Source organism: Ceratotherium simum, chromosome 15, assembly GCF_057802395.1.
Source record: "Ceratotherium simum simum isolate JZ-2026a chromosome 15, ASM5780239v1, whole genome shotgun sequence".
Classification (NCBI taxonomy): Eukaryota; Metazoa; Chordata; class Mammalia; order Perissodactyla; family Rhinocerotidae; genus Ceratotherium; species Ceratotherium simum.
The window spans coordinates 26013405-26041325 of NC_141914.1; the positions used below are offsets into that span (position 1 = coordinate 26013405).

At 42.5% G+C, this 27921-nt stretch overlaps 1 protein-coding gene across 1 annotated transcript in view; it reads right to left on the reverse strand.

The window, feature by feature from the left end:
* Window positions 1-22158: 22158 nt before the first annotated feature.
* Window positions 22159-27921, reverse strand: part of HEG1 (heart development protein with EGF like domains 1) — an 89608-nt gene continuing 83845 nt past the window's right edge. Inside the window, exon 17 of the mRNA XM_087439730.1 lies at window positions 22159-27484. Coding sequence (XP_087295856.1) covers window positions 27335-27484 — 150 coding nt within the window. The 3' untranslated portion in view covers window positions 22159-27334. The remainder of the gene's footprint in view (window positions 27485-27921) is intronic.

The window sequence follows — 27921 nt, forward strand, 5'->3', positions numbered from 1 at the left end:
GCCCAAGTTTGGTGTGTTTGAGAGCACCATGATTTAGGAAGAGATCGGCGGGTGGTGATGTTAAAGAGGCATACTGTGGCCTGATCTCACAGAGGGCGTGGATTTTATTCTAAGCGCAACAACAGGAAGTCACAGGAATATTTAACCAGGAATGACAGGAGAGGTCTTCTTGGTAGTCTTATCCAAAGGAGCTGCTCTACCCACTGACTATCCATCCCCAGTTCATTTCCTCCACAGCCTTCATCACAATATGAAATTACTTTGTCTCTTTCTTGGTTCAGTTGCCTGTTGCTCATCTTCCATGAGAGCTTCCCCACCTTGTTCACTCTTCTGTCCCCAACACCCAGAAGAGCTGGCATATAGCCCTTGCTCAGTAAATATTTATGGAATAAAAGAAGGAATGGACGAATGCCATCCAGTTTGGTCTATGTGCAGGGAGCAGGGAATGCAAAGTAAATAAGACATAGTTCTGGGTCTTCAGACTCACAGTGCATTTGGATAATTTATTTTCTAAAAGTAGTTTGTCATAATCAAATTATTCACAAAAGAGAAACTAAAAATTAGTAAAGAAATGTGGGAAAAACACTCAACTTTTTCCTCATTTAAAGACATGCTAGGGGGCAGGCCAGGTGGTGTAGTGGTTAAGTTCATGCACTCTGCTTCGGCGGCCCAGGGTTCACGGATTCAGATCCCACGTGCGGACCTACAGACCGCTCATCAAGCCAAACAAAGACAACATAATATGCTTACAAATGTTACATCTCCTTCCAAAGGCAATTAAGCAAGAGGTATTACGAGCCATAAAAAATGTTCTTACCTTCTGACCGAGAAATGCACTTTTGGGACTTTATCATAAGGAAATATTTTCAAATGAAGGGAAAATCGTATATACAAAAATATTTGCTGCACTGTTACATATAGTATCAAAAATTAAAAACAACTTTAAATATCCAACAACAGAGGATTAAATATGCTGACTATCCTTGATGAAAGATATGACTGCATCACACAAGGTGAAGACTAGGTGTAGCAATAAGGGAAAGGGCTTATTCTACTGTGATGTGTGTGAAAAAGGCAGGATTCTCACTATATATCTAATTATGTAGAAAATGTGCCTCTATGAAGATCAGCCCTAGAAGGAAACGTGGACAAATTAGTGTGGTTTGATTTGTTGGGAGACAGTACTGTGGTGGAGCTCTCTTGAGATTTTCTCTTCTCATACACAAATGATGTAAAGGGCTCAGGAAGGTTCAAATGCCAACACACGGACTTTTAACCACTGGAGATGTGTTCCAAAACACCTTGGCGTTCAAAAGGGGCAAGCATTGGCTTTTGGAGTCTTGGCTTGTAAAACTCCACAGTCGCTTATCTATTCACCCCACTGAGTTTCACAGCCCTAAAAAAAGTATTTTTCAGGCCGGCCTGGTGGCTTAGCGGTTAAGTGCGCGCGCTCCGCTACTGGCGGCCCGGGTTCGGATCCCTGGCACGCACTGACGCACCGCTTGTCCGGCCATGCTGAGGCCGCGTCCCACATACAGCAACTAGAAGGATGTGCAACTATAACATACAACTGTCTACTGGAGCTTTGGGGAAGAAAAAAAAAGGAGGAGGATTGGCCATAGATGTTAGCTCAGAGCCGGTCTTCCTCAGCAAAAAGAGGAGGATTAGCACGGATATTAGCTCAGGGCTGATCTCCCTCACAAAAAAAAAAAAAAAAAAAAAAGGTATATTTCATCATAGGAGACTTTGCGGGTTTATTAATTCCATTTTATTATCTTCTGGACTTAAGCTCTTAGAGAAGTTATATGGAGGGACTTACCCCAAGGAGTAGTTGGCTTTTCACCCACTTCCTCCTCTGCTCCCTGAGTGGGATTATGGGGAGGTTTTACTAAGGTCAGAAAGCTCCCTCTTGGCGGCCACAGACTGTATTCAGGTTTCTTCATAGAGGAAGTGAGTGGCTCTAGAGATTATAACACTGCTGTCAGGGATGCCAGCGCTGGGCCTGAGCTTGTTGCTCTTTGAGAGGAAAATTGCCAACAACAGATGGGAGTAGATTTGCTCCTGTTTGGGGTTTGCATTTGTTTCTGGTTTGCCCTGTCAGCCTTCCCCAGTCCAGTTATTCCTAAAGCGAGAGAGGATGTAACGAGGGCACTGGCTCTCACAGAGTGTTCCCCGGACCAGCAGCACCAGCATGACTTGGGAACTGTTTAGAAATGCACATCTCAATCCCCAGCCCAGACCTACTGAAAGAATCAGCCATCTGTGTTTTAACAAGACTCCAGGTAACTCTGATGCATGCTCAGGTGTGAGAGCTACTGCGCTTACGGCACACAAGATGATTTTAAATGGTCCACGGACACCGCATTAGAGAACATTGATTCACTTAGAAGGGGAAAGCAATTGCCTTTTCAAATTTATTTTGGTCATTCTGATTACACCAGGAGAAAATCTCATTTACTACTAGTCTATCTTGAACTGTTCTCTGATACTTGTGTATTGCCCCTACAAGAAAGAGAGAGCAGGCCTCTGGCACAGATCCTTTGGCAATCAAAGACATCCACCTAGAATCCGATAACATTTTATTTTTATTGTATTTATTTTATGATGACTGTCTGTTTATGGTGTAGGGGATCATAATTGGCCACTCCAAAATGTGTCTCTTTGGCTTGAGGATTGTTTCGGGCTGGTTACTTTTAAAGACTGCAGACATGGGAGAAGCTCTGAAAAGTAAAATTTACCCTTTGTAAGAGACATTTACATTTTAAGGGAAATCTCCATCTGTAAATGTATCTCCCTCTCTACCAGGAAAAAGGAGAGATGACCTTATCTCTAGAAACTCTTATCAATGCGGAAGGTGAGGACTTAAATCTGCATAATAACCTACTCTTGTTTCCTGTGCTTTTCTGGTAATCTCCCGTAACTAATTTCCCCCACCCCCAACGTCTTCCTTTGTCTTTAGCTGAAGACGGTATTTAAGATGAGAGCCTCCACCGTTTGGCGAGTTACCCAGTTTTTCCTGGGTCTCTCCCGTGTACACATTATAAAGCTTTGTTTGATTTTCTCCTGTTATTCTGTCTCATATCAATTTAATTCGTACCCCAACCAGAAGGACCAAGAGGGAGAGGGAGAGGATATGTCTTCCTCCCCTACAATGGCAGAGGAAACTAGTTTTTTATTTGAGGTGATGATGGAAAGTTTATTTTAAAAGTAAATTTATTTAGGTCTTAAAAAAACAAGTCAATTTCAAGAAAAATATGGAAGAAAGAGTAGAGACAATATGCAGTTTGTCAGAAATCCTGAGGGTGGTACAAAACTGACTGAAGTTTGGAAACACTACTGGGACATATAGTTGAGTGGATGTTGAGGAAGAGGGCCTGTAAAAGCATGGGGGTGGGGGAAGCAAACAGGTAAGTTAACTAAAAAAGAAATATAAAACATCAACATGAAAAATGTCACATCACACTAGTAAAAGAGAAAATTGAACCAAGGCTGAGCTGGAGCTGAACTCTGAGTTATTTTCTGATTGACATTCAGATAAGAGCCTGTTCCTGGGAAGTTGTTGCCCATCCTCCATTTAACTGGACATTCAAGGCTTACAGAAGTCTCTGTAAATCACAGGGATGGAGGGTGGGAGGTGGGAGGTGGGGCTGGGCAGTGGAGTCTACAGAACTTCTCTCTAGAAGTGATCTTGTCCTAGCTCCTGCTGAGTCAAAACACCTTGTAATAATCTGCCCTGTAAGGATTTGCAGTTCTTTGAAAAATATTTTCATGTCTCCCAATAACACCTTCTTAGAGGGTAGTATAAACGTGTGGATTTGTGACTTGAAAAACTAATTACCAGTGGGGCACAATCTCTGGGATCCTTTTCTCCTCTGGGCAAAACTTAAGTTTTAGGGAAATACCCTGATGCTCTCGCAGGACTGGCCTGCCGGGGTGGTGTCCCCACGTGGACCCAGCATGGAGTGGTGAGGAAGGTGTTTTTCCCCAATACCTCATCCCAGAGAATTAAAAGTGAGCTGGACATCACTTTATAGTCACGAGAATGGCTATTAGAAAAAAGACAGATAGGGCCGGCCCTGTGGCTTGGTGGTTAAGTGCGCGCGCTGCGATGCTGGTGGCCCGGGTTCGGATCCCGGGTGTGCATTGAGGCACCACTTCTCCGTTCATCCTGAGGCCGAGTCCCACATACAGCAACTAGAAGGATGTGCAGCTACGACACACAACTATCCACTGGGGCTTTGGGGGGAAAAAAAAAATCTTAAAAAAAAAAAAAAAGAAAAAAGACAGATAATTGCAAATGTTGGTGAGGATGTGGAGAAATCAGAAGCCTCATACACTGCTGGTATGCTGCAGCCACTTTGGAAAATAGTCTGGCAAGTCCTCAAAAAGTTAGACACAGAGTTACTATTTGACCCAGCAATTCCACTGCTAGGTATATTCCTAAGAGAAATAAAAATATGTCCACATAAAAACTTGTACTTGAACGTTCATTAATCATAATAGCCAAAAGGTAGAAATGATGCCGGCCCTGATATCAGTTCCCCTACATTAAACCCAGCATATATGGGGTTAAAACCAAAAGCACTCATCCCCTTTCCCTGCATCTCTAAGTTACATTCATATGTAAATATCGGTTTTTTAAACCTTTGTGTCGGTGAACTTCACAAGGCAAATAGAAGTTACAAATTGATAAAAGCCCAGGTGGCCTCACACTGGGCTTACACTGATGTTGTGGCTAGTTATGGGTCCTTTGAAGTTTTATTACAGGGAAACTGATATCCAGAGAATATCAAGAAGCTGAAGCTTCCCAGACCCCCACTCCTTGGCTTCCTGGTGCCAGAATCCACCACCCATCATTGAGGCAGACAACCAAGGACACCCACCTGTGGATTCCCTTATCTGCCCATCCTCCTCCCTGCAAGCAGCCTCACAAGGCCAAATGCAGGCTGGTGGGAAGGCGCCAACCAGCAAGGCCACAGGCTCCACTCCCTACAAGCAGCCACATTCCTTGCAACCTTTACAACCCCTTGCCTCCCATCTTCTGGGGAGACCAGACGAATTTGAGGGCTCACTCCTGTCTCTCAGCTGATGTCACCCGAAATAAAAACCCTTTCTTTGCCATAAGCCTGGCGTTTCAGCTTTATTTGGCCCCTCTTGTGTGGCGGGTAAAGAACCTGTGTATGTGTCCAGGAACAGAAAGAATCCAAGTCCATTAACTGATGGATGGACAAACAAAATGTGGTATATCCATACAGTGGAATACTATTCCTCCATAAAAAGGAATGATGTACTGATACATGCTACAACGTGGAAGAAGCTTGAAAATATTACGCCACATGAGACAAGCCAGTGACGAAAGATGGTTCCATTTGTATTTAATGCCCAGAATAGGCAATCTATAGGCAGAAAGTGGATTAACTGTTGCCTAGGGCTAGGGGGAGTGGGGAGGATTGGGAGATGATGGCTAAGAAGTATGAGTTTCTTTCAAGGACAATGGAAATATTCTAAAATTGGTTGTGGTGATGCGTTGAATTTAAATTAGTGAATTGTATGGCATGTGAATTATATCTCAATAAAACTGCTACCAAGGGAAAAAAAGAACAATAACAAAAAGTGAGCTGGGACGGATTAGGTGGAAACCTCTCCAAGGCAATTTTAGAGAGGACTGTTTTAAAGGAAATTTTTATTCACCAGAGGCTTCCCTCTGCCTACACATAACCTTTTGTAACGACCACAACTCTGTATAGTTCAAAAGAGCTATAGAAATATCATTGTTAATATTAATAACAACCTACACTTAAAAAGCACCTACCATGTGCCTCCATTCTACACACTTTACACTTATTAATTCAAAACTATGAAGTAGATTTACTATCATAATACCCATATTATAGCTAGGAACCTGAAGCACATAGGACTATGGCTTAGATCAGGGTCTGCAAACCTTTTCTAGAAAGGGCCAGAGCATAAATTGTTTAGGCTTTGTGGGCCAAGAGGCAAAATCGAGGATATTACGTAGACATTTAAATAACAAGAGAGAAAACAAATTTCCAAAAAATTTTTATTGATGAAGTTTAAAATATAACAACAATTGAGCAAAATTTTTGGTAATACTGGTTTACCAATAGGATGAAATTATTTGTGGGGGGATAATATTTTGTTTACTTGAGGTTCAAAATTAGGTTCCCTATCATTAAAATTGATCACAAATGTTCAACTGTTAATGCTGACATAGAATGAAATTTTCTGTATTTCATCTTTGAAAATGTCTTGTCACACAGATAGGTACTGCCAGATGCTGATCTCAGTCCCTGAGCATATAATTTTAATTTAGTATATGCATTGCTTGGAAGGCAGTTATAGAATTCTATTAGATTCTTGCATTGGTAGCTGCCTTTTATCATGCCATGCCATTGCAAATTAATCACCTCCAATCGAAAGTTAGGTAGATGCTCCTCAACTGCATAGTAAAAGGGATTCTGAAGCACAGAGATTTTCTCTGCACTTGCATTGAAGTCCGAAAAGCATTGCTGGACCTGTAGTTCAAGTTCAGAAAATACGTCTGTGGCAAACTTGTGTGGGAAGGAAGATCTTGCTTCTCATTTTAACTTTTGACTCACGGGAAGTATAGAGAGCCGCTCGGGATGACTTGTGAATGACACAAGCTTAGTTGTTGAAATCACTTTACCACAGTATAAAATTGGCATGTTAAGTGCTGTTTTGCCTTGTGATTATAAGTTGAGTTCATTAAGCTGCATTATCAAGTCTTCAGAAAAGAGAACTTCAAAAGCCATTCTTGTTTGATAATAGTGGTCAAGAGTGGTTCTTCTCACTCAGAAAGATTGTAGTCTTAGTTTTGTGCTCAAAAACTTGCAATAAAATTTTACTACTGCTAAGTCATCAAACTGCTTTAAAGTAGGCTCAGTCAGAATACTAGCTTATCTGACGAAAATTCACAGACCCTGTGATGGTTAAGCCCATTGATAGTGAATGAAGTTCACCATTGACACTACTGGTTCCGTAACACATGATATATTCAAATATTTTCCACAAAATCTTTACTCATGAATAATATAATGAATAACCATAAGCTTTAAATGTCTAACATTTTTACAAGCTTTGTAAGTGAATCCAACTATAGCTTTTCCTGCTCCACACATATTTCTACCACCTTCAGTTGCAACATATCTTAGCAGATTCTACTTCAATTTACACTGAACATTCACATATCACACAATTCACCCATTTAAAGTGCATAATTCCATTTTGAAAATATTCTTTCCTCAAGTTGCTCCACAGAGTCTGTTCGCAGAGGCTAATTCTTCAGTCACTTCAAGCTTGTCACTGACTCCTTGAATTAACAACTGCATAGTATTGGGAATATCTATCAACTCGTCAAGAGCCAAGGAAAACTACTCCAAATTATTTGCCTTGTTTATTAATTGACTATTGATACTGTTACCAATGTTTTGAATTCTCAGAGCAATCCTTCTTGCTGAAATAGTCTTAAACAAGTTTCTTTCCTCTGGTCACATTTCTTTGGCTGCTGCAATCAAACACAGTTTAATTAACTCAGCCCTGAATGGCTTTCCTTGCTTAACTAACAAATGAGCCACTTGGAAACTTGCTCTGATTGCAGTCTCACTTTCATTACTTAATTTTATGAAGAAATTCTGCTGTGATGAGATATTCCATTTGGAATTTTCTGTTTTTTTGATGGTTGCTTTCCTGTGAGTTGGGAATACTGTGATATGTCCTTAGTCTAGTGATATTAACATAATCTATTATTTTAGCCCACCTATAGTGTCATTGCATAATAAATAATGCTTTGCCATCGAATTTGATAACAAAATAATCCATACTCCAAAATAATCCATACTGTGACTTAAAAGCATGACATATGAAGTCCACTTTTCTTTTCTTGTCTTGAGACGATGGGTATGCATCAGTAATTTAAAAAAGAAAACAAAATGTCTCAGTATGACCATACGCACGGCATTTGAAACACCATTGAGTTATGACTGCATCACTGTGATGTGTGGTGTGCAGAGCAGCAGTGTGCAGTGAAGGGAGCCTCACATATAGTGTCTGTCAGGACTTCTCAACTCTGTCTTTGCAGCATGAAGGCAGCATAGACAACAGGCAAGCAAAGAGTGTGACTGTCTTCCAATAAGACTTTGTTAGTGGACACTGAAATTTAGATTCCACATAATTTTCACCTTTCACAAAATACGATTCTTTAATTGTTTTCAGTGATTTAAAAATGTAAAAATCACTCTTAGCTTGTGGGTCCTACAAAAAACAGGAGGCTGACTGACTTTCGCCCACAGATGTAGTTTGCAAATCCCTACTCTAGAGTGCAATCAGCCCAATGGGGATAGGTCCTCCCCATCAAGGGAGGAGCTCATCCCCATCCAGAGCATTCTGAAGATTGACAGAGGGATGGGTGCTCACTTTTAACCTCCTAGAAGGACCACAAGACTTGACCTCCGTGAGGATGTCACAAACCACAATCTTCCAGAGCTCTTTCCTGAATATTACACTTCCATTGTCTCCTTTAACTCAATTCTAAGACGTCAGTTCTATGGGCAAGTTTTTTTTTTTTATTAAAAAAAATTTTTTTTTTTTGAGGAAGATTGGCCCTGAGCTAACATCTGTTGCCAATCTTCCTCCTTTTTTCTCCCCAAAGCCCCAGGAGATAGTTGTATGTCATAGTTGCACATCCTTCTAGTTGCTGTATATGGGACTCCACCTCAGCACGGCTTGGTGCGTGGTGCATAGGTCCATACCAAGGATCTGAACTGGGGAACCCAGGGCCGCCAAAGCAGAGCGCATGAACTTAACCGCTACACCACCAGGCCAGCCCGATATGGGCAAGTTTTTATAGAATAAAAATTTGGGTCTTAGAGAAGTTAAGTAACAAGGGGATGTGTGGCAGCCCTGGGATTGAATTCCAGGTTTCCAAGGCCATACTCTATTTACCATATTACACTGTTTCTGCTTCATCCAGACACTCATCTATGCCTGACCGTATTCTCCAACCAGGCCTTCTCACAGAATCACTGGTGACTTCTGCCTGCATTATGGAGCTCTGCCTTGTCAGTCAACAGAGCTGGGCTTGCTGGCCTTGCCCTCTCCCATACACTTCTTTTTTTTTTTATTTTTTTTAATTTTTTCCCCAAAGCCCCAGCAGATAGTTGTAGGTCATAGCTGCACATCCTTCTAGTTGCTGTATATGGGACGCGGCCTCAGCATGGCCAGAGAAGTGGTGCATCGGTGCGCACCCGGGATCAAACCCCGGCTGCCAGCAGCGGAGCACGCGCACTTAACCGCTAAGCCACGGGGCGGCCCTCCCATACACTTCTGTAGCTCACATGTTCTTATGACACATACTTTTTTTTTGGATTTATTTATTTTCATAATTTTTAAAATTTATTTATTGATGTCTTAATAGTTTATAACATTGTGAAATTTTGGTTGTACATTTTTGTTGGTCAATCACCATATACATGTCTCCCTTCACTCCTAGTGCCCACCCCCAAACCTCCTTGCCCCTGGTAACCACAATACAGTTTTCTCTGTCCGTGTGTTGGTTTATATTCCACATATGAGTGAGATCATGCGGTGTTTGTCTTTCTCTCTCTGGCTTATTTCACTTAACATAATACCCTCTGGGCCCATCCATGTTGTTGTAAATGGGACGATTTTGTCTTTTTTTATGGCTGAGTAGTATTCCATTGTATATATATATATATATATATATATATATATATATACACCACATCTTCTTTATCCACTCATCAGTCAAGGGACACTTGGGTTGCTTCCACTTCTTGGCTATAGTGACAATGCTGCAATGAACATAGGGGTGCATAAAGCTCTTTAGATTGTTGATTTCAGATTCATTGGATAGATTCCCAGTAGTGGGCTAGCTGGTTCATAGGGTATTTCTATTTTTAATTTTTTGAGGAATCGCCATACTGTTTTCCATAGAGGCTGCACCAGTTTGCATTCCCACCAAGAGTGTATGAGGGTTTCCATTTCTCCGCATCCTCTCCAACATTTGTTGTTTTTGTCTTGGTGATTATAGCCATTCTAAAGGGTGTGAGGTGATACCTTAGTGTTGTTTTGATTTGCATTTCCCTGATGATTAGTGATGTTGAACATCTTTTCATATGAGTGCCTATTGGCCATCTGTATATCTTCTTTGGGGAAGTATCTGTTCATTTCCTCTGCCCATTTTTTAATCAGGTTGTTGTTTTTTTTTGTTGTTCGGTTGTGTGAGTTCTTTATATATTATGGAGATTAATCCTTTGTTGGATATATGTTTTGCAAATATTTTCTCCCAGCTGGTATGTTGTCTATTCATTTAGATCCTGGTTTCATTTGTCTTGTAGAAGCTCTTTAATGTGATGAAGTTCCACTTGCTTATTTTTTCTTCAGTTTCCCTAGTCCGGGGAGATTCCTTTATGACCAATGTTATGACACATACTTTTGATGACAACATGTGCCCTGGAAATCATAGGTTGGATGTCTAGACCCTGGAATCTTATCCCAACCCTTCCGCAAACTAATTATGTAACCTTGGGAAATGTTCCCTCTCTGATCTTCAGTTGCCTTATCTGTAAAATCAGAGTCGGGGTGAGTGATACCGACATTTCCTGAGCTCCTTTCCAGTTTTAACTTTCCATGAGTCAACTGATTCCCCACCATATTTTATGACCCACATATCACCACATCCCTTTATTAGTAAGAGTTACGGGGAGTCATTACGGCTGATAGGCCCAGAGAGGCACGGACACTGAACCTTGCTTTAAGGCACATGATGAAGGAGTCCACTAATAAACATAGCAGCCCTGAAATGCCAACTGGTTGACACACACACAAGGACATTTAAGAAGAAATTAACTGAACAAAGAGGCCAACTTGTTCTTTCGCCAAATGCACAAACTAAAGAGGGTAGAGAATGAGGCATTATGGGGTGGGGAGCACCGAAATGACAGCCAATTTTACAAATACCTATTAAAGCACCTACTATGTGAGTGTTAGCCAAAGGGAGTAGAGGTGGATACAAAAAACAAAACAGATAAATAATACTGAGGTCCCTGCCCTTGAAGAGTTCACCACCTAGTGGGTTATAATCAAAGAGCTAATAATAGCAATTTAGGAATAATAGAAATGTAGGGATCAATAGCAATGAAGTTAGGGGATTTTTGACCCGCCTGCCTCCGTAGAGAAGTAGACTGAGGAAGTTGGCTGTATTGTGAGGCCTATCAATCCGGGTACAGAGAGCCTCAGGGGACATGAATGGCCTAGAAGTTCCATCATTCCTGAAGGTTAACCTGACTTAGTCCTCTGGATACAAGCACAGCTCTGGGAGGCAAGGAAGTGCCTCTCTTGTTTTTTGTTTTTGTTTTGTATTATTTCCTTAGTATAAATTCCAGGGAGTAAAATGATTAATTCAAGGGGTAAAAATTTTAAGGCTTCTAGAAATTGTTACCAAATTATCTTCTTAAAGATTCATATTAATTTACACCCCTGCAGATTTCCTCCCACCTATCAGCATGAAGTACTTTCATTGGTAAAAAGTAGGCTTTTTTTCCTACCATAGTAGGCGAAAAATGATATCTCAGTATTTAAATTCTCATTTATTTGACCACTATTGAGGTTGAACATTCCCCCTATACTTTTAGGTTATTTCTAGTACCTGTTCATGATTTTTGCCTATTGTTTTAAGGGAAGGGTTATTCATAATGTTCTAATTAAACTGTATGGGCTTTTAATATATTTTATGGATTAAAATTATTAACCTTTGTTGGCCCTTCATTTTCACCCAGCCCTTCCCTCTTCTCAAGTCCAGACCCACACGTTATCACTCACAGCAAAGTCCTCCAGCCAGTACCTTCCCATCCTGGTGTCACCTGCCAAACAAAACCTCAATTCTGGGTCAACCCATTGGCCCCCTTCTCTGCTCTAATTCCCACTGCCAAGTTCTGCTAGAGTGAAATTATGTTATGTGGGGATTGCTGCTACCACAAGACCGCTATTCTCAACCTTTGTCCAACACTATTCCATGTCCTGAATCTGCTCCCTCACAGGAGGGAATACAGATTCCCACACAGCTATTTCAGAAGTTCTCTCCTCCCCTCCTTCCAGCTCCCACCAACCACTTGCTTTCCTTCAGGAGAAGACCTTGTCTTATTTTCTTTTTTAAATTTAAGATATAATTCACATACAACATTGCATTAGTTTTAGGTGTACAACATGATGATTTGATATCTGTTTATATTACGAAATGATTACTACAATAAGTTTAGTGAACATCCATCACCACACATGGTTACAAAAAAAATTTTTTTCTTGTGATGAGAACTTTTAAGATCTACTCTCTTAGCAACTTTTGTTATAATGCCACTCTTGTTATAATGTGATTTTCAACTTGTTTCATGCTTTAGGAGGTTGTCAGGAATATGACTAGAAAAACACAGCAGTATATGAAATTGGCTACCTAAATCTTGAAATCCAAGTCATGGTTCAATTGATTTGTTCACAATTTGAACTCCAAAATGTTTTATGTTTAACAAACACTTACACAGCACTTACTACACGTAAAATACTGGTGTACATGTTTTATAGATATTGACACATTTAATTCTCATGACAACTCTAAGAGGCAGATTCTATTAATATTACATCTGAGGAAACTGAGGCACAGAGAGATTAAAAATAACTTGCCAAGGGCCACAGAGCTAATAAGTGGGGACGTGAACTCAAGAAGTCTGCAGGAGTGGCCAGGGTCACCTGCCTGGTCCTACTACCTTGTCAGCTTCTGCCCTCCCCCCACCACGCTGGCAAGAATGGCTGGGGAGAAGGTGTCCAGGATGAGCAGGAACCTCTTTTCCCCCACACATTTTTCAAGTGTCCCTGGGAGGTTGGTTGTGGCTCACCCCAAGAAGAAGAAGTTGTGCCCCCGGTCACGGGTGACTCTCTGCGCCTGGAGCCCACCTTGCCTTCATACAGACCCTCCTCCCCTGCCTCACCTCTCCTCTCTCCTGCTTAGCTTTGCTCAAATCTGTCCCTGTACAGCCCTAACCTCAACCCAGTTCCTTCACCCCTCCAAGCTCCTCGCCCCTCTGAAGAGGACTCTGGTCCAAGAAGGGGGAAATACCTGGGTTAAGAGTGGGAAGGAACTTTCTAACAGTTGGAGTTATTGAGACATGCAGAGGCTTCCTCAAAGCAAATGAGATCCCTGTTCCTCGGACATCTGCTCAGATGAGAGGGAATTTAAGCACTTTCTTTAGGGTGGTTGGAATAAATGATCACTAAGATCTCTTCCAAACCTGAGATTCTGGGATTCTGTAGTTTATGTTTTCTAGAGTTATTATTTTTATTTTATTTTATTTTTTGAGGAAGATCAGCCCTGAGCTAACATCCATGCTAATCCTCCTCTTTTTGCTGAGGAAGACCAGCTCTGAGCTATCATCTATTGCCAATCCGCCTCCTTTTTTCCCCCCCAAAGCCCCAGGAGATAGTTGTATGTCATAGTTGCACATCCTTCTAGTTGCTGTATGTGGGACGCTGCCTCAGTATGGCCGGAGAAGCGGTGCGTAGGTGCGCGCCCGGGATCCGAACCCGGGCCGCCAGTAGCAGAGCAGGCGCACTTAACCACTAAGCCACGGAGCCGGCCCCTAGAGTTATTTTAATTTGTACTAATACTTTGTAAGCTGAAAGGTCTCCTCTCTGATGTCCTGAAACATATCTTGTCTCCACCTGTATTAGTTCTACCTTTAGTACTGATGCTTATCACAAAGAAGAATGCCATTTCATTTGGAGAGGTTTCCCTATATCTTCCTTCTCCTAGAGCCACCTTCTTCAAAAATCCTGAACACCTACTTTGTCTTAGGCTAAGGGTCATTTTTGACGTGATATTTTTCTTATCACGTCCAGGTCAATCCCAACTGCTGATAATTCTGCCTTTCAGCACCACATGTCGGGGCCACGTCAGGTGGAGTGCGTCGTTCCCTTTGTCTCTCCCTTCTCCGTCACAACCAGTCAGACATCCACTAACTAACAAAGGACTCCCTGCACAGCACACCAGGACACCTGAGAGATCCGTGCGTCTACACATCTCCACATGTCACTGATTTCCAAGAAGTTGAATCATACATGTTCATTCAGGGACTTCCTTCAGGTCCAGGGCTTCAGTTGCGTTGCCCTCAGGTTTCAATTCCTGAGGACAAACTGAAAGCACACAAAGTTGGGAGTCAGACAGGTCAAGGCTTAATTCAAGGCTCAACTCTGAGTGGTGGGCAAATTACTCAGCCTTCTGGAGCCTAAGTTTACTCATCTGTGATACGGAGACAATGACCACCTTCCAGAGACAATAAATTGCAGCAATGGTTATTTGTTTACTGGCACTGTATTTTAACTTTAGAATGACACGTTTTTCTATTATAAAATATATTTTTAGTAATATATTCAAAGAAAATTTGAAAATAAAGTAAGGAGGGAACAAACGCGTTATCCTTCTACCCTGATGTGGTTGATATTCTGGTATATTTATTTTCAAGATTTTATCTTACCTATTTGTCCTTACTTTTTAAAATTATAAAATATTTGTTAAAAAAATTTCAAGACTACAGAAATATATAAAGTGAAAGCTCCCTCATTTCTTCACTCCTTAATCCTGCTATCAAGGGGTATCAGGTTTCTTTAAAAAAACTATATGAAATAATATTTTCCCTTTTTACTTAATAATATTTATAACAAATGTTTAAAATGGCTATATAATATTCTATTAAGAGGAAAGTAAATATTTACTAGTTTAGGTAGACAATTCTAGACATTTAGGTTGTTTCCAATTTTTCACTCTTAATAAACCCACAATGAACATCTTTTTGCCCGTAACACTTTCCCTATATTGAATTATTCCCTAAGAGAAGGTTCCCCCATAATGGAATGACGGGGTCATTGGAAAGCAACATTTTTATGGCTCTTAGTAAGTACTGACAGATTTCAAAGGATTTTATTAATTTACTCACCCACTCATAGTCTCTTATGAGAAGGACTTTCCCACCATGTTCTTATCGGCATTGGATTTTGTTAATTTCATAGGTGAAAAGAGTTTGGTTCGATTCACACCAATCACTAGAGAGGCAGCTTGGTGAGGGGAAAGACTCTGGTCTTTGAAGCCTGACAGTCATGGGTTCAGTTCCAGCCTGGCCAAGCATTATAGGTCAACAAGCTACCCAACCCTTCTGAACCTCGTTTCTTTATATATAACAGGCTTCTAACATGACTATGGTTGTGAGGATGAAATAAAAATGCATGCAAGATGCTTGGCCCCCAGAGAGTGGTAGTCTCCCTTCCTCTCCAGCTATAAGTGAGAGTTAATATTTTTCATACCATGTGACTTCTTGAACTTTGTCAATCATCTGTGGATGCGTGTCCTTTGCCAACATATCTATTGGGTTCTTGGTGTTTTCTTTTTTAAAATTAATTTGTATGAGTTTTGGAACATCAGGATATATTAACCCTCCTATCATATCTGCTGTAAATCCTTAGTTTATCATTTGCTTTTTAATATTTTTCTTTATACACAGTTTACATTTTTGTAACAACTCTACCCCTTTATCAGCGAGAATCGAGAGGTCTCTGATAACACTGTTTACACTGGATAAGGGGTTCCTTCTCTGAGATTTTAGAATTTTTTGTAAATATATTTCAATAAATTAGCAGAACCTTTGAATAAGCAAGGAACCAATTTACCATAATTTTCAAGTGCTCTGAGGATCCTCTTGGTCTTTGGATCACCAAGCTTTGTAAGGGATACTTAGGACGCATGGCTGATGGTGATTGCCCCGTTTGAGGCTGCTCAGCACCTTTACTCTTCTTGTATGTGGGGATCTCCCGCATCGTGAATCCTGCCTCTCCAAGGCAGAAGCCAAGACCTTGCTTTCGCAGCCTCTCTTGTCTCTGGGGTGCTGGCTATGACCTGGCGCCATAAATCAGAGGTACCTGCACAGGACTTATGTTTAGAAGACGGAAGTGAAAGGAAGCAGCACCAGATGGAGTTCACTTTTCTGGCTTTCAGGGGCAGCAGAACCTGAGGTGCCAGCACGCTGCCTGGGGTCAGTGGTGGGAGCTGTGAGGTCTGTGCCGAGCAGAGGGGAGCAGGGTACCCTATACTGGAGTGCTCCTGCAGGGTGATTCAGCCATTGTTCCTGTCTGGGGATCTTCCAAGTTCCTCCTGGAGATTCTGTGAGCCACCTGTTATCCTTAATAAACCAACCAGAGTAGATGCCCATCTCTGCAACTAAGAGCCCCAACTAATACAGGAGAAGATTCCAGGATTTGAGTCTCTTCTTCTCTCCAAGAAAGCAATAATAATAGTACCTAGCATCTCCTGAGTGCCTACAATATGCCAGGAACTGTGCTAGGCTGTATCCATATCTATATTTATCTATTTATACACACACTCACATCATTATGTACACACACATACATACATAGTCTTTCAATAATTCTGAAAGTTATATGTTATTGTCCTCATTTTATTTTTTAAATTAATAATTTCATTGTTTTATAAAATGACTCATGCTTGTTAAAATAAATTCAAGCAACACGGAAAAGCATGAAGAAGAAAGGAAAAGCCATCCCCAATCCAGTAACCAGTGTTAACATCTGCAGACACCATGTGAGACATCTCCATGCATGTGGACTGATAGAGGGAGAGAGACTAGATGGAGATAGATAGATAGGTATAATTGTCTAAGCCTGAGATCATAATACAGATGCTATTTTCCAACTGGAACAAGACATTTAGTTTCTGATTTGAATTAAAAGGAGAAAAATCAAGTGAAGTGAAAATGAAATGATGGCTAAACTTCAAAAAAATGTTTCTTTACTACAAGAGATAGTTCCAAAAACATTCCTCTAAGAAAAAAAATACTGTGAAAACCCTTACTAAGATAGGCTATTTTTAAAAACTTATTATTTAACTTTAAACAGCATGAAGTGATCCACCTGCTATGAAAAATAAGAGAGCATCTCATTCTTTCACAACTCCTGTTTTCGTTACTTATATTATTTTTACTTTATCGGAGTTTTGTAACATTTATATTCTATTTCCAAACCTTAATTCTTTTGTTTTCAGTCTTGGTTCTATACCTAAACTGATCCAATACTTATCCCTCATGGCTTCTCCATTCTCAAATTCAGCGTTTTGATTCCTCTCTTGGTTGGCAAGGACTTCACCACGGAGTAGTTTTTCTTGGGTGCTGGGTTTCCTGAAATCTTTCTTTCCTTTCATGATGAAATGAACAACCTTATAGATATTGCCTCATTGCCTTCAAGCTTTCGCGTTGCTGTGGAGAAGTGTGAGACCAGCCTGAGTCCGTCTGCTTGAAGGGGACTCCATTTTTATACCTGACGGTAACCTAGTTTTAAAAATGGAAAAAAACTGGGCCCGGCCCTGTGGCAGAGTGGTTCAAGTTCGGCACGGTCCACTTTGGCAGCCCGGGTTAGCAGGTTCGGATCCCGGGCGTGGACATGATCCCCTTGTCAGCCATGCTGTGGCGGGGATCCACATATAAAGTAGAGGAAGATTGGCACAGATGTTAGCTCAGGGCTAATCTTCCTCAGGAAAAAAAAAAAGGAAAAATACCAATGATGACTAAGATCTGAGGAATGACATGGCCCTAACCTAGTGAGTAGCTCATTGGAGCCCAGGATTTGTATCCACATCTGTCTCTGAAGCCTGCACTCTTCTATCCCACTGCTTGATGATGCTTTCATCTTCAAAATACAACCAGGGACATTAGGAAACTTTGGGAAAAGCAACTCAGCCTCATTGGGCCTCAATTTCCTCTTTTGTAAAATGGCAGGGTTGGACCATGGTAGTGGTCCCAGATTTAAAGGTTTTAAAAAAGCTTGTGATGTGTTCCAAACTAGTGATGTGGAGGGGACTGACACAGAGGTGCTTGCTGACTAAGCATGGGTACCAAAAAATAAAGAATACTATCATCTGCTATCACCATTGTTTCATAAAGCAAAGGACATTTTAATAACTAAAAAAAGTAGAAAGGACATTATCTCATAACGAGATTGCATTTAAATTGAGTAAATTTAGCTTTTTGAAAAACTCACTACTTATTTCATGCATTTGGCCTCATCCCGATGCCCACTTCTTCCTGGACCAGCACCTCTCCACAGGCAGGTTTTGTAAATCACTAGCTTCAATGACCTCACTGGAAAGTCTTCCAGGTCTCACATTCTATGAGACCATGAGTAAATAAAACCTGTTCTTATTTTCCCAAGTTAGGATGACTATATCCCACTCCCTTGGTCTTTAGAAAGGAATTAGCCTCAACGTGGACCAACCAATAAGGAAGTGACAGAGAAGATATTTCATGGTGGGGGGTGATGGGTGTGGAGAGATAGGAAAGATGGACCTTGTCCCTCCATTAACCTAGTTATCACTGGGCTAAATAAAGATCAGGTTCTCCGCGGCATATAAACTTAGAGTATACTGCTGAAAACTACTTTTGTCTTATTGACAATACTTAAATTACAGTGATAACGCCTTACAATGGGATTTGACAACAACTGTGAAGTAAGCAGGAGGGAAGGGCAGAGGAATTAATGTTCTAGCTTTATGTGAACAAGAAGACAGCTGCTTCAAGCATGCCTACCACAGAGCCCAACACATTTATCCATGTCTGCTCCATCCCAGGCCCAGAGCTAAGTGCTGCGTGCCATCACTGAGATACACTTTAGAGACATCGTATCCTTTAACCTCTCAACATACCTCTGAATTAGGAATTATTATTTCTATTTTATAGAAGAGGAAACTAATGATCAGGTTGGTTAAGAAATTCATCAAGATCTCACAGCGAATAAGCAGTAAAGGTGAGTCTCAAACCTAGGTCATTCTGATTCAAAAGCTCCTCTGTATCACAAAGCCTCACACAGCAGGGTTGGAAAATATTAGCCACTCAATTAGTGTTTCTGATTTGAATTCTTCTAAACAAACAAACAAACTTAAAACAGCTTAGTTGAAGAATCTTAATGATAATCATAAATGTTCCATGGCACTGAACTAGGAAACGAGCAGTGCATATGAACTGCAGTAACTAGTGTTACTTTTAGAGAGCTGATGGGCTAAGTAATGCTGCAGTGAGCAGCTCCTAAATCTCAGTGCCTCAGCAAAACAGAAGTGTATTTCCAAGCCCGGTCAGCAGGAGGCAATGTTCCTCTTAGTCCTTCAGGGCCCCAGGCCAACAGGGGTTCCATCTCACCGTGTATTTCCAGGATTACTGAGTCAAGAGAAGTGAACATCACACACTGACTTTTAAAGTATCTTCCCAGAAGTGACACATTTCACTTCCATTTATATTTCTTTGGCCAAAGCAAGTCATGTGGCCACATTTCAAAGAGGGTGGGGAAGTGCATCCTACCACGTGCCTGGAAGGAAGACAGCTGGAAATATTTGGTGCACAGCAGAAATCCCCTTCCCCACCTCCAGGCAACTGCTCACCTGTTTTCTGTCCCTATAGTTCCGTCTTTCCCAGAATGTAATAGAAATGGAATCATACAGTCTGCAGCCTTTTGTGTTTGGCTCTTTTCATGTAGCACGTGCTTTTGAGACTCATCCACGTTGCTGCCTGTTGCAGTAGTTACTTTCTTTTATTTGCTGAGTGGTAGCCCATTGTAGAGTTGTCCCCACATGCATCAGGTGAAGGGCTTTCTAGTGTATCTTTGGTGTTTCATCCATAAATGCCTACTTGAGCTTTGCTATGAGAGATCTTTGCTAAGGGTTCCTGGTCAGTTATATGTCATGGCTATATATTTATCTACCATCCGCTAGTCATCAGCCTGCAGCTACTAGAGGGGCTGGATCTCCGGGACCTTCAAACTCAATACATTTATTCTGTTGGATGATTCGTCTACCCACTTATTCATTCTTTGTTTCAGTGAATGCCTACGAGGTGCCAGGCCCTGAGCATATAATGTTTAACAGGACAGTCTTGAGTCTTACCCCTACAGAGTTTACGATTTTGAGCCCCTTAATCCCTTCTCAATATATGGAGCAGGTTGGAGAAAGAAGAAAGGGGAAATGACAAGAACACTTGACGGCAAGTCCAAGGTCTTCAGGACCAGTTGCTAGTGAATCAGCATTGAAATGATGTATTAATTTCGCAATTGTCTTTCTTTTGGTGACAGGAGGACCTAATTGAAGAGGGCCCATACGTGTTATGTTTCTTTATAGTTTACAGAGTGTTTTCATATGAATTCTTCCTTTTAATCCTCACAACAACTCTGTGAGGCAATAATTATTATCCCCATTTCACTGATCAGGATGCCAAGGCTCAGAGAGCAGAGCAGACTCTTAGGCCTGACATCACGATCTGGGCAAAACAGCCATGAAATCGTTCGAGTGTCTTGTACCAGCTGCCAGAGCCCAGGCCTCCTGATGGTGCTGTCAGTTTTCACCAGGTTGTAAAAATAAAGGGGAAACCTCATTTAACATGGAGTCAGGAAGCCCTGGAGGGGGAGTTCTCAGGCACACAACATTCTGTTGCAGTCTGTATAACCAGCAGGAAGAAGGAAGGAAGAAGGGAGGACATTTTTCACCTAGGAATGTTATCTCCTGCTTTTAAGAAAAGGAAGGACGATCTCTCCCTGCCCCAGCAACAACGCGATGACTACTGCTTGCAGCCAATGAGAAACCTCCACAACCTCCAACCCTTGTTCTCCTCCAATGAGCTTTTATTCAAAACAATCCTCCCCAATTTCCTCCTAAAATCCAATAAAAGCTAACCCCCGTTTGTCTCTTCAGAATTGCCTATGGTTTGCCATAGTCTGCTTGTCCCAAATTGCAATTCTCTGCTATTTCTGAATAAATTCATTTTGCTAGTAAAATAACTGGCTATTTTATCTTTGAGGTTGAGAAGGTGAATAAAAATCAACATAAATATCTTTATTCCTGGCATCTCTTTGTATCTTTCTGAACTAAAGTTGACTCCTGCTGCGTCAGGTGGCTGCATGATGCCACATTCCAGTTCTGGGGATTTAGTGCTGTCCTGGCCATGCAATAGCCACTACAGGAGGACTCTGGCCCGTCTAATCTATATATTATGTCCCTTACCTTTCATGACTTCCCAAGCAACTGGAAAATGACTCAGTGTGCATTCCCGAAGTCCTTGAAGTCCAAGGGTCTAAAAATATTTTTTGTTCTTTACTTACTGGAGATCAAATCCTGAGGTGGAGGCTCAACTCCGCCAGGCAGGTCAGAGGCACAAGCAGGGCAAGCCCTCGGGACAGCTTGTCAGGGGACAGCAGAAGGTCCTAAACAGTAACCGGGGGAGCGTGGGTCTGGAAATGCTGTGATGTTTATAAGGTCTGGCTGAGCTGGGCGGGAACAAGAAAGGGGTCAATACTGGGTTCCCTTTAAGATCTCAGTTGGGGACTATTAACAGCTGGGCTGGGAAAGTTGAGTGTGAGGGAGCAGGTCAGCAGAGGAGAGTGCCGTTGGTCATCTCACGTCAGCATGTTTGACGGGCTGCAACACTGATCTAATCTGCCACGAAGCCACCTTCACATCCCATGCTGCCATTACTGGCCTCTCCTATTGCCAAGGTTTCTGTCATAAAGCATCTGAGAGGCTCCTCCACTCCTGCCACAAAAGGTACCCAAGGAAGCAACTGATGAATGAACATATATCTAGCCAAGTAGCCACATTCATTGGCCGCCATAAGTGTAAGGCCCACGGCCCACCATCCTAAAGTTCCAGCATCCCTCCACCACAGACAGGCTTCCCTTCCCTTCTCCTCCAAGACATGAAGAGTTGGCTGGGGTGGTAGTGGGAGGCATTCAGGGGGAAACTTTCAGTGTCTGAATTGGTTCCTTACACTCTCCAATCGGTAGAGAGTAAACAAAAGCAGGTGTTATATATAACTTATCATTTAGGTCAATCTATCTGTCCATCCATCCATCATAAGTATATTTCCTCACTGTGCCGGGCACTGAGGATACAGAAACGACTCAGTCCCTACATTTGCCATGTAAGAGTTCACTGTTCCATTGTGTAAGTGATACTCACATGAAGAGTAACATTGCACTTTGGTCTGGTTTGCTTGTTATGAAGAGAAAAACACATGATGAAAATATTTATTTTATTGCATCATTTTACTGACTAGAACGCCAGACTTATAGTGGATATAAGTATAAAAATAACCGAATTCTTACAAATAATACTTTGCTGCTACAGTACTGAATAATTAGTGGAGGTTGCAATTATAATACAACTTTAAATAACATTCTCATAATGGGTTTAACACAGTCAACCAGGGGGTAAGGTTTAAAGGTTTGCGAAGAGAAATCCAGGACGACGTGAACACTCAGAAAGTTAATATCCCAGCTACATGCTCCATTTAACCATAAATCCAGCAACACAAACATTAACAAAACTCACAGTAACCTGTGATAAAAGGTCTTTTTTTAAAGAAAACAGGCCAGGTAATACAGAAACCTAGGTTAGTTTCCCAGGTAGACTGGTTTCATCCCATCCCTGTCTGGTCCCATCCTTCCTACCCAAGAACTCTGCACCTAAAGTGCATTATTATGTGTCCAAAAAAAACCTGATAAAGCCAGAATCTAATACACAAATCCTTTGAAATCTCCTCTTTAAAAATGCCAAGAGGAGAGAGCCAGTCTAAGATCTCTTTCTAGACCTTAATTGTCCCCTTTGGTTTCCCAGGCTTTTCTGTGAGCAGTTTAAACCCAATAGGATGGATTGTAACACTACTGAAAAGATACTTTAGCACAACAAATTAACTGACATTTAATACTTTAATGTTCCTCTTATTTTAATCAGTTTCCTTCTCTGGGGATTTAAGAAAAGACAAAGAAAAAAGAACACATATTCAAAAGCCAACTCTACAAAACCGTATAAAAATGCACACAAGAACCTCAGAATGATGCTTTGTCAAGGAGGAAACGAAATGTCCCTTCTAATCCCCACAAAAGTTTTCCTATAGAAAAAATATCTCTGATATTAAGGGTAGTTTTAAATAAGACACAAAATACTGAAATACTGAACTTTGCATTGTTCCTCTCTCCAAAGAAGTGCTCTACTTTCAAAATCAGTGTATCTTAGAACTGTGGGTCAAAATCCTAGTTTTGGAACTGTGGGTCAAAATCCTAGTTTTGGGCTTGTTAGGCTAAACTAAGCCAGAAGCAACTGGACTGACAGCTCTAGTTTCTTCAGGCAAAGTTCACAGAGTTACAGGGTACCCGGGCACTTCACCAGGGGGCACGACGGCTTAATGGAGGCCCCCAAAAGCCACGTGCGAAGGATGACCCTAACGTGTCTGCTCTGGGAACTTTCACATCTGGATAAATACATCATCCTTCAAAGACACTTTCTTCAGCAGCCATCCAGTCTTGCATTGCAGAGATGCTGCCCTCCCATTTGGGCCAACTTTAAGAGTTACCTCTTCAAGAACCTAATAGTCACGTCTTAGTTTTTGATCTCCATTGCTATCAGCCAGCTTGATGACACTATCTATTCAGAAATTTTGGCTCTAAACGACTCAGCTGCTTCTGAAGATAAACTTTTGGCAAAGGGGGAGATTTGTCAGCATTTAAGACATTTGACTGAATATGTTCCTGACTCTGATAATGTTCATGAAAATATGCTTCCAATATATGGAAGCCACGGCCCTACCACGGCAGCCAGGTGAAGCAGCCCTCAGAGGGACGTCTAAGTCTGGCTGTGTTTGTCAAAAACCCAGGTCATCACCTTACACCTCTACGTTCAAAGCTATGTACCAAGATGCTTCTTGCTAAACATGAGCCAGCCGCTGTTTTCTTAATGATGACACAAGCGTTCAAGAAATATATGTAACAACAAACCTAAAGGACTCTTTCAAAAGGGGATTTAACAATTTCTTGCACTTCATGTTATTAGTTTAGTTACTGCTTAATAATATTAAGTTTCTTTAAAAAAACATTTTAAGCCCACTTTCTCATGCCCTCTTTGATATTTAAAGTACACTGGATGGTGGGGCATCTGCCAGGAAGGTGAGGCAGGGAGGTACAGTGGGAAGTGCAAGCCAGGCAGAAGAGTTTGAATCCTGGCTCTGCAAGGCAAGATGTTTATCCTCTCTGAACGTTCCCGTCTGAGAAGTAGGCACTCTCATGCCCTCCTCACAAGGGTGTAGTGAGGCCAAGTCCCTGGCACAGAACCGGGTCGCGGGAGAAACATGCGAGATGCTAGGTGGGACTATTTAGACTTCCTAAATTGTCTCCAGTGCCCTGGGCTGGCTCATGGGCAAAGAGGAGACGACACGAGAAATAAGACCCTCTGGAGCTTAAACAAAACCCACAGATGCTGGGAGGCCAGCAGGCCAGCACCGCCTTGCTCTGAGTCTCTGTGTTCTGGTATGTTATGGGACACATGGGTCCATTTGGGCCTGCTCTTCCCTACAGAAGTTTCAGCGTCTCATGGGCAGTTAAGTGTCACTTTTCCCTTCCTCCCACCCTCCCCCAGCTATGGGGCCCCAACGCAGGACTGTGGCACTTCTGAGTTCATGAATCACACATTCCAGGTGTGGGGGCTACACTGAGCACCTGGGCCAGAGCTGAGAGTTTCTGCTTGCCATGGGTGCACCCAGCCCTGTCCCTACAGTCCAGACGCTGCTGTCCCACAGCTGTTTCCCTTCGGCCCAGGCAGGACTCTTCTGGAGGTATGAACCCCAAGCAGGAGTGAAGCTCGCCTATCCCTTCCTCACCCCGGGCGGGCAGCTGGCACTGGCTAAGAGTCATGCTGTTTCCAGGCCTTCTTAGATGCATGTTCCCCAGCCCCACGAGCCTCCTAGAAATTGCAGCTATGATGTGAACTCAACCTTGCAGAGCGCCTCCTTTTTTCACAGTGAAAGAAAAACAACATTCTTAATCCACTTCACACGCACAAAACAACATTCTTAATCCACTTCATATGCACAAAACCCATTCACAGGAAAGCATTCTTGGAACTCACAGGACTCTTTCTGGACTTTGGGATTCTTCTCCAGAATGCTTTTGGGACAGACACTTCATTTGTGGAGCTTCTAGCTTCTGGCCCTGATATAGGAGACGATTTGGCAGCTATGAGGTCAGCTGAAGGTGGCAGACGTGTATGCCCAGGAACAGCCCCCCGCCGTGGCTCTGGGTCCTGGGGATGAGCCAGGATCAGCGTCAAGAGCCTGGAAGCTAGGCCACCTCATGAGGGATTCAAGTCGGCTGGCTCAGTGGGCTGAGTGCAGGAGCTCGAGCACTCCAGTGAGATGTAAGGCCGTGAGCCACAAAGAGCTGTTTGGTTCCAGAGAGATGCGAGACCCAAGATTTCAAAAAGGTGATGCTCTGAGATTTTAAGTGGGCATCCACTGACAAAAACTGAGTTCTTTTTGTATCTATCACATGAGATGAGTGCAACTGAACCATCAAGAGGCACTGCATCTGACTAGCATTCCTGCTGTAGCAGGGTGGCAGTGACTCGGAGACCATGGGACACAGGAGTTTGTACTTACAACTGTTAGGACAAGGATTACATAAGAATAAGGATTAGATACATTCTGAAGAGATTAGAGAACGTCGAAGAAACAACCACGCCCAGGACAGAACTGTCCCCAAAGGCTGCACCACTTCCAGAAACGTGGGTGCCACCGAGCTCCAAAGCTTCAGGGTGGGAACAATTCTTTTATCTGTGTTCTCTTCACTTCATCCCAAATCAAGATGTTTCAAAAGCAGACGACGAGATGACAAGAACAATCACAGTTCCACAAGAAGCAGTTAAAGACACTGAGCATTGGATACGCCCCCCTCACAGGACCCACGTCACAGGCATAATAAATAAGACCCAGGGAATTCCCTTCCCAAAGGCAGACTTTCGACTCCCTAACTGGCCAGGAGTCTTCAGTTCTCCAAGGCTGACTTGAATGATAACCATGTTTCTGGAGGGAACTAAGGAGTAGTACAAAGAGGTACAAACCACTGGATGAGAGCAAATAAGTTATGTCTTCAATGAATAAATAGCTTTGAGCGGTCAGCTGAAAGTTTACACTGAGTGTGAGGACGAGATCAGGGATACAATCAAGATGGCGCACTAGCAGGTGAGCAGACTCCCGTGTGGCTCCACCCCAGCTCCCTCTTCTTCCTCAGGAAGGCGCACAGCTTCCTAAAGCACTGGTGTTGCAGGAAATCGAACTAGCCTAGTCTGCCCATACCTCTAACCACATTCAGCTGCAGCGACTACACCATGCTGCCTTTCCTTTAGTGGTGAACTACTAGCTCAGACCCAACCTGCATTCAGCTTTCCATTTCTACTCCATACAGAGCAGCCTCAGCCTCAAAGATGGAGGGGATGCAAAGTGCCCCAACGCCTGCAGCTCTGTAAATCTCCCACCAGGGCCTTCGCCCAGTGCCAGTGCCGGCTACTGCCTGCTGGGCCTCACCACGGGGCAGCTGGTGGCCTCAAACGAAAACCAAATGGAAGCCGCTTTGCCCTGATCCAGACTTTTTTGAAAAAGTGAGATTTAACTGCAGAGGGAAAAAAGAATCTTAAATAAATGTGTCACCTTGACTACAAAAACAAACCGGAGTTGTGTGCTGTGCCCCACAAATTTCAATTCCTCATTTTGGGGGTTGGCTTGGAAACTGTAGCACAAGAAGACCTAGAAACATATGAAAATACTGTACGTTAACCTACAGCATCTCCAAACCTTAGTGGTGTGTTTATCATCGTCATCATCAGCTGTGGGTTAGCTCGTAGGTACTAGGCAGGAAAACTAAAGAGCCAGTATTTTGCTGTAAATTCATCACCAAATTGAGGCCTATGGAAGTGTCTCAGGAAAAGAGGCCTTCTTTCTGGAACAGTCTTGAAAAAAGATCCCAAGAGAGACCTCCCTACTCAATTTACTAAAGTGCAAACTAAGGAAAAACTGGGTTCTTGCCGTGATGCCTAATGATCTGCCCTCGCTAACAGTCACCCTTGAGCCAGCGTCCATGCCGCGTCATTGAGAGACTCTCCCGGTACTGGCCCACGTTCACATTCACAGTAACAACGAAGGTGCCGAAAGAGCAGCCTGCAGTTCCTCGTCCACAGGTTCCATCTGCCCCCTTCCACTGTGGTCAACGCCCCTCACGCCTGTCCCACTTTCTGCCTGCCACTCAAGTGCGGCTCCACAAACCGTGGGAGCAGCCAGTGTTTGGTGCTCCCACCTTGTGCAGTCCTCTGAGCAACAGAGGTCCCGGGCAACTCGCTCAGAGCAATGGGGCCCTCTGTCTTCTGCACTTAAAAGTAGTCTCTTCTCCTGCTCTCATCACTGATGAAAGATGGGTTATACTGTCCGGGGAAGATGCAAGAATGCCGTGACCCCGGCAATCCAGTGTAGGCCGGGTAGAGTCCATTTCGTTCAAGTTCAGGATTCCTTACATTTGTGGGCTGGTGGCCAAAGAGAAAAGAAAAGAAGTCAGTTTATTATTCATGGATTTGAATATAAGTTTTTTTTTTTTTTTTTTTGGTGAGGAAGACCAGCCCTGAGCTAACATCTGGTGCCAATCCTCCTCTTTTTGCTGAGAAAGACTGGCCCTGGGCTAACATCCACACCCATCTTCCTCTACTTTACATGGGATGCCACTACAGCATGGCCTGACAAGCTGTGCATCGGTGCGTGCCCGGGATACGAACCTGCGAACCCTGGGCTGCCGAAGCAGAGCCCACGCACTTAACCGTTGTGCCACCGGGCCGGCCCCTTAATAGTTTTTTTAAAAAAAGGAATGTTACTTTTTTTATGAAGAAAGAAAAAGAAAGAGGGAGGAGAGAAGAGAGGAGAGGAGAGGAGAGGGGAGAAAGAAATGCTACATTTTAATAAACCTAAG